Source organism: Oculina patagonica, chromosome 6 (assembly GCF_052425735.1).
Source record: "Oculina patagonica isolate OP01 chromosome 6, crgOcupat, whole genome shotgun sequence".
In the NCBI taxonomy this organism is placed as follows: Eukaryota; Metazoa; Cnidaria; class Anthozoa; order Scleractinia; family Oculinidae; genus Oculina; species Oculina patagonica.
Genome location: NC_135763.1, coordinates 15297875 through 15310564, shown reverse-complemented (window position 1 = coordinate 15310564; position 12690 = coordinate 15297875). Strand labels below are relative to the sequence as shown.

The 12690-nt window shown below is 39.9% G+C and overlaps 1 protein-coding gene across 1 annotated transcript; it reads right to left on the bottom strand.

Annotated features, from left to right (window-relative positions):
• Nucleotides 1-2792: 2792 nt before the first annotated feature.
• LOC144655957 (prostaglandin reductase 2-like) lies at nucleotides 2793-11820 on the bottom strand. Its single transcript, XM_078516156.1, has 4 exons — nucleotides 11457-11820; nucleotides 7808-7978; nucleotides 6898-7098; nucleotides 2793-5169 (listed from the first exon to the last, which is right to left on the bottom strand). Exons 1-4 carry the CDS (start codon nucleotides 11814-11816, stop codon nucleotides 4834-4836), a joined length of 1068 nt encoding a protein of 355 aa, XP_078372282.1. The 5' UTR covers nucleotides 11817-11820; the 3' UTR covers nucleotides 2793-4833.
• Between the last annotated feature and the right edge of the window lie 870 nt (nucleotides 11821-12690).

Below are 12690 nucleotides of genomic sequence, written 5' to 3'. Positions count from 1 at the left end.
GTTGATAAAAGCAATTCACTATACACTTGCATTGAAGTTGTAAACAAACGCCTTTAATTACTCTTTGCTAAGACCGTCTTTCTGACAAGTAATAAAATTCCTTTTGTTTTCTCAAGTACAACTTACAATTAATGCAATCAAGTAGTTTGGCTTGCTTTTGTGACGTGTTTGTTGAATCCAATGTGGGTTGTGTACAAAAGAAAAGCAAATGAACTGCTTTGGAAATTGGATTGGTTAAGTATCGGCAATTAATTAAACACTTCAAGATTATCGACCTTGAAACGTATTCTCGCTAAAAGCGATAAATAAACAAGTTTTTAAACTGAATAACTCATTTCGCGTGCGAAGTAAGTGAAGTGCTAAGATAAAATATCGTTTAAGGGCTGTTTAGAACAAAAATACTGCCCGCTCGGGGCAGTGAGGCGGAAAAACAAAGACATTCATTACAACTAAACGTTTTAACTTTAGTACAACTTGGAATTTGTGTAATCAAGTTGTTTTGTGACGTGACGTGATTATTGTATTCAACATGGGTTGTGTATAAAACAAAAGCAGATGAACTGCTTTTCAAATTTGATTGGCTAATTGGTAATTAAACACTTCAAGATATTGACCTCCTGAAAACTTGTATCACTCAAAGCAAACCTAAAACGAGTATTCAAGGTAGATGAATTCCACATGCGAGAAATTATCCACCGTATAACATAAACGTCGCAAAAAGCGTTCTTTGAAAGTATTGCCCGCGCGGGAAAAGCGGAAAGTCAAAAGAATTTCATTACAATTGGGGTCTTTGTTCCTTACAAACCGGCGTCCAAAAGGCAACTCGGCCGAAATTTCCAGTAAAAAAAAGAACAAATATGATTGTAACTATAGTTTTAAATACAGTACAGGCGCCATTACTTGTCAGCTTTTGAACAACTTTATACCAATCAAATGGCCTACAACTGCACGAAAAGTGAATCAGTCTTTAAATTACTTCAAGGTAACTATTTTTAGCAGGAGCTAAATTTAGCGATTTGGTTTACCCAAGATTTCTTTGATTTTACGACTAAAAAAAACAATAGGCAGAACTCCGTTATCTTAGGCTGATTTTGGTGATCGAATTCTCTGACACCAGCGATTTTTCAAAATCGTGGTCTTTTCTGTCATTGACACGAAGGAAAAGGGCAATGTGTAATCCAGTTTTAATCTTTTAATAGGGACGAGAATCAACTCATTCAGCAAATTTAATTGCTATAAATCCTCGAATTTTAGACATTGAGCCACTACAAATTTCGCTTTCTCGACAGAGGCTTCACACTCAGAAGAGTTGCTAAGCAACGGTGCACCGCCAGGGTTACCCGTCTCAGCCACCCAGTAACTGTTATATTAGGTTTTTTCAACGAAAAAGAAATTCTAAAAGGAGTCCAATATACCCAGAGAACATGACCCACAAATATTTCGCAGTAGAGCCCTATGATTTTCTTCCGACAGACCGTAGAGCCCTGAAAACGAAGAAATGCGTTCGAAGTTTCATTTGGACGGAAAATAGGAGAAAACTCAAAGGGCTGAAATGAGTGAGTGGAAAGACATTCAAACTGCAGTGAACACCGATGTAACGAAGTCCCCAGTATAACAAACGATATTCTTCTGCCCGGCCAAAGTAATTAACAAGTAAAACGTACTTAAACAGCACCCCGGTATAACAACCCCCAGTTGTAACTACCGTATTTATTCGATTAAGCGCCCAACCTCGAATAAGCGCCCACCTCGTATAAGCGCCCACCTCGTATAAGCGCCCACATCACCCTGAAGGTAGGAAAAGTTAATAAGCGCCCAGCCTCGAATAAGCGCCCACCCCCACCCCAGAAAAAAACTGAAGTCCATAAGATTATTGATTATTGAAATTGACTAAGTACTACTAAGAAACCCCGAAAAGAGCCCTAAGACTTCCCCCATGACCGAGTTTTCTTAGTATTTTACAGAAACTTTCAATGAACAGTTAAATTTCTGCTTTGGTACATCTTCACGTTTCATTATTATTTATTGTTTTGTTACAAAAATAAACTTAATATTTGCTGAAAATCGTGAAAATTTAATAAGCGCCCAGCCTCGAATAAGCGCCCACACCCAAGTACCAAAAATTTAATAAGCGCCCAGGGCGCTCAATCGAATAAATACGGTAACCCGTTTCCGCAGTCCCTTGACACTTCGTTGTATCGGGGTATTACTGTAGCACCGACCTCGAAACGGGACCTGCAGGGATCACAAATATCGACAGAATACTTTCAGGGAACAAGCAACACAAGGAAATTATTTTGGGGAACAAGGGAACGTGGAACCACCCAGCCCCCACCCCCCCCCCCCTCCCCCCACCAGGCCCCTTCTCTGGGAGGGCTCAGTCTTCCTTTGTCCTACGCCGCTGAACCAAAGAAATGGCGGCGATAGTCATTTTATAATAACTAGCTGTGCTGGGTTAAACCACAATAATAATTCTCATTGAAATCGTTTTTAAAAGAATATTTATGAACAGGTTAGATCTTGTTTCCCGGTAACCAGTTCTTTCAGGGGGAACGTCAATACTTGAATGTTGGATGAGGCGAAGAGCTAAATTATTAATTTTGGAATTATTGCGTAAAACCAATAAGAACTGAAGGGAAAATATTGTGCTGTAGCTACATAATCAATAGTCAAAATTTTTATTACGCGTTCTGTCAGAAAAAAAAAAACAGTTTTTCGGCAAGAAAAAAAAAACAGCAAATGCGAGACTGTTATCTGACGTGCGAGAAACGCTCATAACTACTATAACAAGATGCTAATATCACTTTTTATTCATACACTATGTATACAGAAATCAAGACGAATATTAAAAGAGTAAAAAACTTCCGCCGGGCGCTGAAGACAGCTGGTCTCCCGCTGTTTAAGTTGTGCAGTTGACAGGCTATTCACTTGGAATTAAAATCAAAAACAAAAATTTTAAACCACTTTAAATGAGATCATGGCATTTTAGAATAACTTAACGTGATTACAAAACATTTATGCCGGCAAAAATAAGAAAAAGATATTTGACAAACACATATTGCAGCTGAACGAAAACAAAATAATTATTCCTCAATAATTAAATTTAGAAAGTCAGTCAACATCTGTGAGACATTGCCTTCACCGGTGATCCGCGGCGAAAAACCCGGCAGCGTTTTCGTTGGCTTGAAGTGGACGACGCGCTATAATTTTCAAATAAAAATCACTTCTTCTTCATCCTTCCGTGTCATAACTGTTCTCAGAAGTTCTAAAATGTTATCCGGGTGAACGTCAAGTTTTAGCAGCTCCACAATGTGCTCGAAGACTTTTCTATCGATTTTAACGTTCGTCGTCCCTAACAATTGAAACAGATCATCAAAATATGCTGTTCTTTCTTTGGCTTGTGATTTTTCGCTTTCCGACGTCAAACTCGACAAAGACACTTTTAAATTCTCGGCCTCCGCCTTCAATTCTGTTATATCCCTTGACCGGCGTTTCTTGTGTGTCGAATCACTAGTTTCTGTTGACAGTCCTGCTGCTTTGACCTTATTTTCACCAATATTCTCAGCTGATTGCATCTTCAATAATTGTAACCGGAACTTGAAAATGTATGTCTTGCTGCAACTCTGCCCTTTTTCCAATAATTGACGTGTTCTCTTTGCCCTCGTCTTTCTCTCGGCACGCACAGCAAAAACAAGTTGGTAGACTAGATAAATCCTTGCTGATATTTTTCTGGTAAGAAAATACGCTTCCAAACTCCCCTTAGACGAGTAATTTATGTACACAACCGGGTTTTAATTTGAATTTTAATAGATTTCCCCGGCACATGTAATACTTTCAGAAAGCTTAGCAACACTAACTACATGCATCCTGAATATTTCTATGGTTTTTAAAGTAGCTACGTCACGGGGATTTTGTTCTGAAATTAGTGGTAGGCAACTAAACCCACGAAAACATTATCTTTGAACATCTAGAGGAAGATATAACCTTAATTTGCGGAGATAAATCAAACCATGGCTATAAAAATCCATATATTTTTTGAAGACGCGCGAAAACAATTTGAAATGTTAAGCCTTAATTTTTCAAGTTGTAATCCATTTCCATCTTGGCCATCCGCAGCCAAAGTCGCTTGCTATCAGTTTAGGTTCTCTACGACACAAATAAATATTTTGGCCGTTCAAAAATCTGTTAAAAGCCGTGACGAGGCCACTTAAAGATATACACGAAAATTTTACAAGTTGCATGATTTCTTGTAGTCTCCCTCGCAGCCGTTTTTAGTGTCGTTACGCAACAAAAATTCCTCCCCACAAACGGCTGCTCACATTCGAACAGCGTGACGACACTAAAAACGGCTGCGAGGGAGACTAGATTTCTTGGTAATAGAGTTCCCATTTTCTCAAAAGGGTCTGTATTAAGTTGTAGTAAGTGACTCCGTTTAGCTTCAATTAAAAAATGCATATTTTATTTTTTTTCCTGGGTATTATAATTTAAAACTATTTCAAATGTAAGGCAAGTACTATGGGAATACAGCAGTGCAGATTCAACATCCAACACTTCGACGAGTGGAACTTGTTCTAATGGAAATATTGGCAATCAAGTCTACTTGTAGAACTAATTTCTGCCACTTGGAATATTGGGCATTAAATACATCTGTCTTATTATATTTCCACAGAACTGCATTACATTTCAACTTACTTTAACAGTGACATATCTCTACTACGAGAAATCCGAGATAGAAACAGTGTTCGGTTTTTCACAAGTTGTGTGGTCCTCTGTATTTGAAGACTTTGAATGTTGCAAAAATAATTTAGCTATGATTGTAAAAGTTTGTCATTTTCATGGCGTTACCTCTGCCACTTTCACAAGTTGTTTCCCAATATTCCCGCCGCTCATCATAGCAACGAACGCTTTACCGGTATTTTCCAGTCCCTCCGCGACTGTCTCGCGATTTTTTAGCCGCCCCTCTCGAACCCAGGCCTCCAGTTGTTTCTTTCCATCCGGGAACTTTTCCATGTAGTTTAATACCAAGTAACGGTCACGTGTTATATTTTTATCTTTGAGTATGTCTTGAAGGTCCTGGGGGATTGGGGGAGGGTAAGGAACGTCTTTGTTGTAGACCGAGATCTGCCCGCATAAAACAACATGGCTGTCTTTATTCATGCAGCGTATTACCTGCAATGGTAAGAGTTCGTTTTAATTCAGTAATCCGAAAAAAAAATTGAAAACGCATCTTTTTTTCGCCGGTTTTGCCAACCGTCCACACAAATCCGGATAAATTGTCCAACGAAAACGAATCTTTCCGAAAACGCTCTTCAAAGTTGATTTATTTGAAAACGCTAGCTTTGCGTTTTAGTGTGGACAGAAAACAGTTTTAAAAACGCTCTTCAAAGTGGTTATTTGATCGCGTATTCATTTTTGACCAAAATAGATGCGTTTTCAAATTCGGACTAGTGTGGACGGAAATATTTTATACGGCGCTTTCAAATTTCTCCGTTTTTTCAGTTATTTGGATTAATGTGGACGGAGTCTAAAAGCTTCTGTTGCAAAAAATTCTCCGGATGGGTATTAAGTTGACCAACAACGGTAAGAGAGTGGTACCCGTTCATATACAGCTACTTCGATTAACGTTTTTCGGTCAAAGCTTCAACTTTAACGCGGAAATGTAGTATAGGTAGGGGGCTGCTGCATGTGCTGAATACTCAGTAGTAAAACAGGGTCGTAACCAGGTATATGGGATCAGGGATCACAGCCTCGGGATCGGGATCATGGACCCGGGATCACGAGTCACAAGTCATGGCATGTCATGGGATCCGGATCGGCCAATCAGATGGGATCAGAATGGAATCAGGGATCAAATGTTGCCACATTAGGGGATCTGGAATCAAAATTTTGAGCTAAAATTTGGGATCAGCGACGAAAAAAATATACCTGGTTACGACCCTGAGTAAGATATAACGACATTGAACGTTTTCTTTCGCCTTAGACATGTGAAAACGAAATGCTTTTACCCGCGCTGAATTTAAGAAGAATTTTTCAAATTCAAAGAGATGTCACAATAAAACAAATGAACAGAAAAAGGTCGCATAGAGGAAAAAAGTACTTTGCATGAAAAAAACCCTATAGACTTCCTTTGCAAGATATGTAAAATTACAATAAATACCCAGAGCACCATTCCGTCTTGTCGTGAAGGCTTGTAACGCTTAAAATAGCTGTATGAGACAAGCAGGGACTGATCATGATGTGCCGCGGTTTCCAAGCGTTCCCATACAAATAGAGTCTTCAGCATTTTGGCCCCACAAAAATTGGGGCAAGGGCAAATTGAATTATGATGTGGGCATGGCTTGCTACGTAAGCTAATTGTTTCTGTTCTGATAAGGTTGTACAATCTTTATTAAGATGCCATTTTTCCAGTCTCTCGAATAGCGTCTTGCATTTAGGAATTCATTGATAGCTGCTAACTGCTTCTTAAGAGTTGTTGTTAAGCTTTATTTATATTCCACCAGAGCCGTAGCTAGCAAGAGGCAAGACTGACAAGGCACTTGCCTCGTCTAGATTTTATGAATTTTAACCCAAATTAAAAACAAAATACCGGTACGTTTAGTTTGTAAACTAACTCCCAGTTGAACAAGATTGATTGTTCTCAAGAAGTAACTAATGAAAAATGTTGTAAAACGCGTTTCAGAGCTTCAAGACTATAAAGTTTTCTGGGGGGTATGCCCCCAGTACCCCCTAGCAAGATTTTGCCTGCCCTCGTCTGTGCTTTATGTCTGGCTACGGCCCTGATTCCGCACAAACTGTAATGGAGCATCCCTCCTTATTGAACAAGAAATGTCAAAATGGAATAAACCATTTCTAAAGCTTTCTTTTTACAAAAAAAGGACACGGTAAGTATTAACTCACCTCTTTGCTGACTTCACCTCCAACATTGTCAAAATACACATCAACTCCTGTTGGACATTTTAGTTTTATCTGTTCACTAATGTTCTTTGTTGTCTTGTAGTTGATTGCATCATCAAAGCCCATCTCCTCGGTGAGGAAGCGGCACTTTTCATCTGTCCCACATATGCCAATAACAGCGCCACATCCCCTCAACTTGGCAATCTGGATACGATAAATCATCTGTGGGTTGCTACGTCTTTTTCTTGTCTCAGTGTAAAAATAAATTGTTGTTGCGACATGATCTCACTCACAAACACTGACTTGAGATACCTGGGACTATTATCTATGAAGGTGTGTAGAGGAGGTGTTTGAGGTGAATTTAAGATTCAAGATTTGATTTAGCCAATCAAATCAACCATTTCAAACTCTGGTGTAACAAAAGGATTTTAAAATGGTTCATTTGATTGGCTTTTGCTTTTGTTCAAATCTAGCCAAACAAATTAGTTCTTCCATAACCTCGAACTGATTATCTCAAGAAAAGTTTTTCGTACAGTGGAGCTCAGTTGTGGAACAACTTACCTATAGAACTAAGACAAGCATCTTCACTGGCCGATTTCAAATCTAAATTAAGTCGGCACAGTTTAAAGTAATATCTAAATTTTAAGTAAATTTTAGACACAGCCTCCATGAAAAGCAGACTTTTCTTTTTTTTTGTTATTTGAATTTGTTGTTATTAAATTTTTGTAGTTAGTTAGATAGGTAGATAATCCAGTAACTTAATTGACTGATGGAAAAACCGTGTATATCTTATCTTAGCCTATCAAATCGTGTGTGCCCAGAGCCACTTGTTTCTCATGCACAGGCTCAGCTGGCTTAGATTGACAAGCCGCTCTAGGGATGAGAATGTTTGACATTATGATCAGTTACTCACCTGCCCTGCAGCTATCCCACAAGCCCCTGCAGCCCCACTGATCACCACAGTTTGGTTGGCTCCAGGCTCAATGTGTGCCTTTTCTTTGATGCCAAAATAGGAGGTCAATCCTGGGATACCCACTATGCCCAATAATAGAGATGGCTTGGAACAAAGGAATGGGCTCTCCTCCTGTTAAATATAAAGCCAATGTCAATATTATTTAGCTGCTTTAATGACAGAAACTAAAGTCTTAAAAAATTAAACAATCCACTAGCACCCCCTGTATACAAATAGTGCCAACCCTCCCCCCCCAGAATTCTGAATTGGCCAATATCTGAACTCAGTTCATCAAATTCTGGTGCCAAATTTGGTGCTTCTAACTCAAAGGATGCAGTAAATTTTTCATCTCAAATGTTGCCCACCCCCACCTCCATCCCTTGGGTCCAAAAGGTGTCCCCCCCCCCATGACAGAATTCCGGATGGGCCTATATCTAAAATTGATCAGCTCATCAAATACTATCACTGTGGCAAATTTGGTGCTAATTTAACAAAAATGGCACAATCATTTCACTATATTGCTGGACTATCACTTATAAACCTACGGATGTCGAATTGTGACTTTACGAGATGGCAAGACTGATATATCTTTTCTGCAAACCCAAAACCATTTCTTAGCCTTGTAAAACTCTGTGACACTGACAAGGGACCCTGAGAAAAATTAGAATTGGCAAGACACTTGAAACTTGGCTAAAATTCTGCAAGACAAGCATTTTTAATTTGAAGGACTAAGTACCACCCCTAAAACTGCTTACACATGTTTCAAATCACAGACTGAGATAAGAAAAGATAAACAAAGGGTGAGGATTTTACTCCCCCTATGATATATAAAACACAGCCATAGAGACCAATTCTAGAACAATAGCAATTATACCATAACCGAGAGAATTCTCGCGCGCTGATTGGTCAAAAATTATGGTCGATGAGAGTATAGACCATAAAAGTGACGTCAAATCACGCCATGCACACGCGCAGGCTTGAAATTTGTAAGTTTGGTCTCCATGAATGAAAGCGAATTTCATCTTGTTTTGTTTGAATCAAGTACGCATTTGTTTTCGGAATTCAGGATTGGACTTCTACTCAGGTAATCTGTAGAAAGAAAATTGATCAGGCTTTTGAATTTTTGGTCTAACTGAGAAGAACGGTGCTAGCCAACCGGCAGTGGACTGTCGATGTTCAGTGAACAAGCGCTAACAAGATCTTCAGAAAGAAAAATAATGTTGCTCGCTTCAAGCGATAGGCACACACTCAATGAGAGAGGAAAAGGCAGGGCGCGATAAAAGTGCTGTCCGATAGCCCGGGGCTAGTGGAATTATCCATCGGGCTAGCGTATTCTGATCACGGGTTGCCTGACGGGCAAGCAACACGCGGGCAAGAAACATTGTTTTTTATGACAACCTTCAGAAATAAATGTGCACCAGACAAATTAGAGGGAAAAATTTGGGGCTCGAAACTGTGACTCACTGCATCCTTGGCGACTAAAACTCCTCATGGTTTCATAGTCGCCAACTTGAACATGGCTATACTCCTCTGTGTTAAGATGAGTAACGGCTATTTTCTGAGGAATTGTGTCCTTCCAGAAAATTATATTGGAAGATCTTTGCTTCTAAAACATTCAAAATAAGAAAAGAAGTCACAGTGCTCCAATCTATGGTATTGCTTTGCCGCCCAGGGGGGGGGGTACTCCGGCTTGTAAATGACGGGGATGATCGAATGGAAGCAAAAATCAGGACCCAAAAAAATCCCTAAGTCCTCCGACATTACCCAAAAAAATCCCGCCAAAAAAGTCCCTTGTCAAATTACCCCTAAATTGCCAGGAGAGGCAATAATATAACACAAAGAAAATCATAACAAAAATGAACGTTCGTGTTTCAGTTTAATCATATGCCAAGGCACTTTGGTTCGTTTTTAATACCCAAAAAATTCCCCTATTTAAATCAAGTCACCCAAAAAACATACTTGCCAAATTTTCCAACCCAAAAAAATCCCGGAATCGAAAATTTCCAACCCAAAAAAATCCTTCGATCATCCACGTCATTTACAAGCCGGAGTACCCCCCCTGGGCTTTGCCATAAAGTACTCCATCACTTCGTAAAACTTGCAAATGGCTGACCGTTTTTGAAAACGCCCCGAAATGCATTGCAGGCATTGGGTGCGTCATGTATGCTTATGAATTGTGTCTCTTAAAAATGTATCCTTCAGGATCCTTCATATATACAGTAATGTGTTTGTTTTAATTCTTGTGGTAAGATTATTTTCTTTTTCTTTTTGAATGTTTATGTATTTATTGTCTCCAAAGGAAAAACAATTTTAAATTTGCATATAATTAATTATGCAAATTACCTTCGGGCTAGCTCCTCAGAGCTTTGGGCTAGTAAGATAAAATAACAACTTGCCCGAAGGGCAAGCTGACTTTTTTATCTTTGTCTCACCCTGAAAAGGTAATTAAAATTGTTATTCTTTGAATTCTTGTTCATCTTCTTTTGTATCATTGTCGTTTTTACGTGTCGGACCGGAATCTTTACGTCCGACCGGCAAAATTTCTTCGCTTTTGATAAATACTTGTTCGAGTTGTTATGGTATAAAACAAATCGACCACATTTTCCATGGTCTACTTAACAAATAGATTTCATTTTGCCGTGCGTCTGTTCAGTAATAGATCACAGATGACGTCAAAATGTGGTATGAACAGAGAAGTGGCCCACGAGGCGCTAGCCGAGTGGGTCACTGATGTTCATACCACATTTTGACGTCTTCTGTGATCTATTACTGAACAGACGCACGGCAAAATGAAATCTATTTGTTTTATATAATAACACAAGACTTCAGCACACTTCTGTGTGAGCAATGCTGCCGTACCAATGAGCTAAGTTGTTTTGATTTCACTATTAAGTTTTCGTTAACACGAAGCATTGTTAATCCGATTGAATAAACAGAAAAATGGTCAATTGAAAGTCAATGAAAAAACTAACCTTTATTCCGATTTGGAAAGTTGTTCAAATCTGTAAGCATTAACCGAAGCGTTCAACCGCAATTCGTTTGTTTTCCGTGGCGTCGTCCAACAGATTTCGGATAATTTCTCGAATAATTCACTGTCTTCTTCAAGCTTGTTTCGCCCAGTTAAATGCTTCGAAAGGTGAACGATGCTTGGCGTATTGTTTCTCACTGAAGATTTGTAATTAAGCTGAACTTTTTTGCTTTGTTGTGGCCCCGCAAGTTTGAAAAACTTTGCCGACAACTCTGATCTGGACTATGAACTCTGATCACGCGCGCGAGTCACACCACCGCGTGACGTCATCCATGTGTCTGTACTCTGATAGATCATAAGTAAGAACCAATCAAAATGCGCGTAGAATTCAGGTTATTATATAAACTCTTATAGACCATAGAAATGACACCATAAAATGTCCAAAAATTTGCAGTGAAACCACTCGCCTACGGCTCGTGATTCTTCTTGAGTTTTGAACATTTTCTGATGTCATTTCTATGGTCTATAAGAGTGTAGACCATGAAAAAATGTAGTCGATTTGTTAATTACCAAAAAATTGAATAACTTGGTGACCTGTGATCACAAAACAGAGGGTGCCAAACCTGTGGCATGCTGGCCTACCTTGTTGAGGTAGGGGTTTTCACCGGAAAAAACTACGAATTCCTGCCACGGCCACACAGCTGACTCCACTATGTCACCTTCTCCAAATCTTTCACTCCTGCTCTGCACTACCTTCCCCACCCCTCCCCCAGCTGGTGGCTCTCCGAGAGCCCATGGAGCAAGGTAGGCTGTTCCAGTATCCTCGTTCATCCGACATCTCATGTACGGATCTACAGACAGATACAACGTCTTAACTAAGATTTCTCCTTCTTTGCACTGTGGATTTTTTACTCTTTCTACAGCAAAATTTGATTCAGTGGGTAGATTATTTACTCCTGGGCGACTGTGAAAGACGACTCTTCCGCAAGTTTCTGTCACCATTTTGTTTTGTCGCAAGGGAATGGGGAGAGTACAAAAGTACTCGACCCCAGGGTTTTCTCGACATTGTTTTCCAAAATGGCGGCTCAGTTGAGCTACTTGGAGTGGATGGGCTTATTGGCTTGACAGGGTGCCGCTCATCACATTCTTTGGAGTGCGCAACACCAGATTGTTTTCCAAAGTTATCAATACAACTGAAAACACGGCGTTTTCGGTAATGTGAGACAGTGAGTCGTTTTCTACCCAAACGACAGCACCAATAAGTGAAGAAGGGAGGGCAGTAAGAGCGGACCCTGGACTTCACTCGTCATAATTATTTTGAGAATGGTATTTAACCCCGGTATTATGCAGCCTGCAGCACAATTAGGTACGCATGACTTGTATGTCTTTTTGTATGTAATGTCAACAAATGTGACTGGCTTCCTCCAGGGATGACCCCTGGGCACATGGGCCAACCAGGGGGGGGGGGGGGGCAATTTAAGGGGACTGTAAAAGGGTGATGCAATCTTAATGGCTTTTCCCAAGGTAGTGCAATGTTTTATGTCAATAGTGATGACTGGCTTCCTCCAGGGGCGACCCCTGGGCCAACCAGGGGATCCCAATCCCCGAGATTTATCCATTTTGTTTGTAGTTTTTGTTTCAATTGAGAAGATCAGGGGGGGGGGGGGGAGGGCTGGCAGCTATCTTTGATCTTACCGCTTTTCCGCTTTCGATGATCGCCCCAGTTAAGAAATCTGTCAATCATTCGAGAACTGTACGGAGCATGCGCACAATGCCTTGGCAAATAACTAAAAGTGGCTATAAGCCACTAAACTCGGAAAAGTTATTATGAAACAAGAATCGAAAACAACAAACTGACAAATAAAGGTTTGCTAAT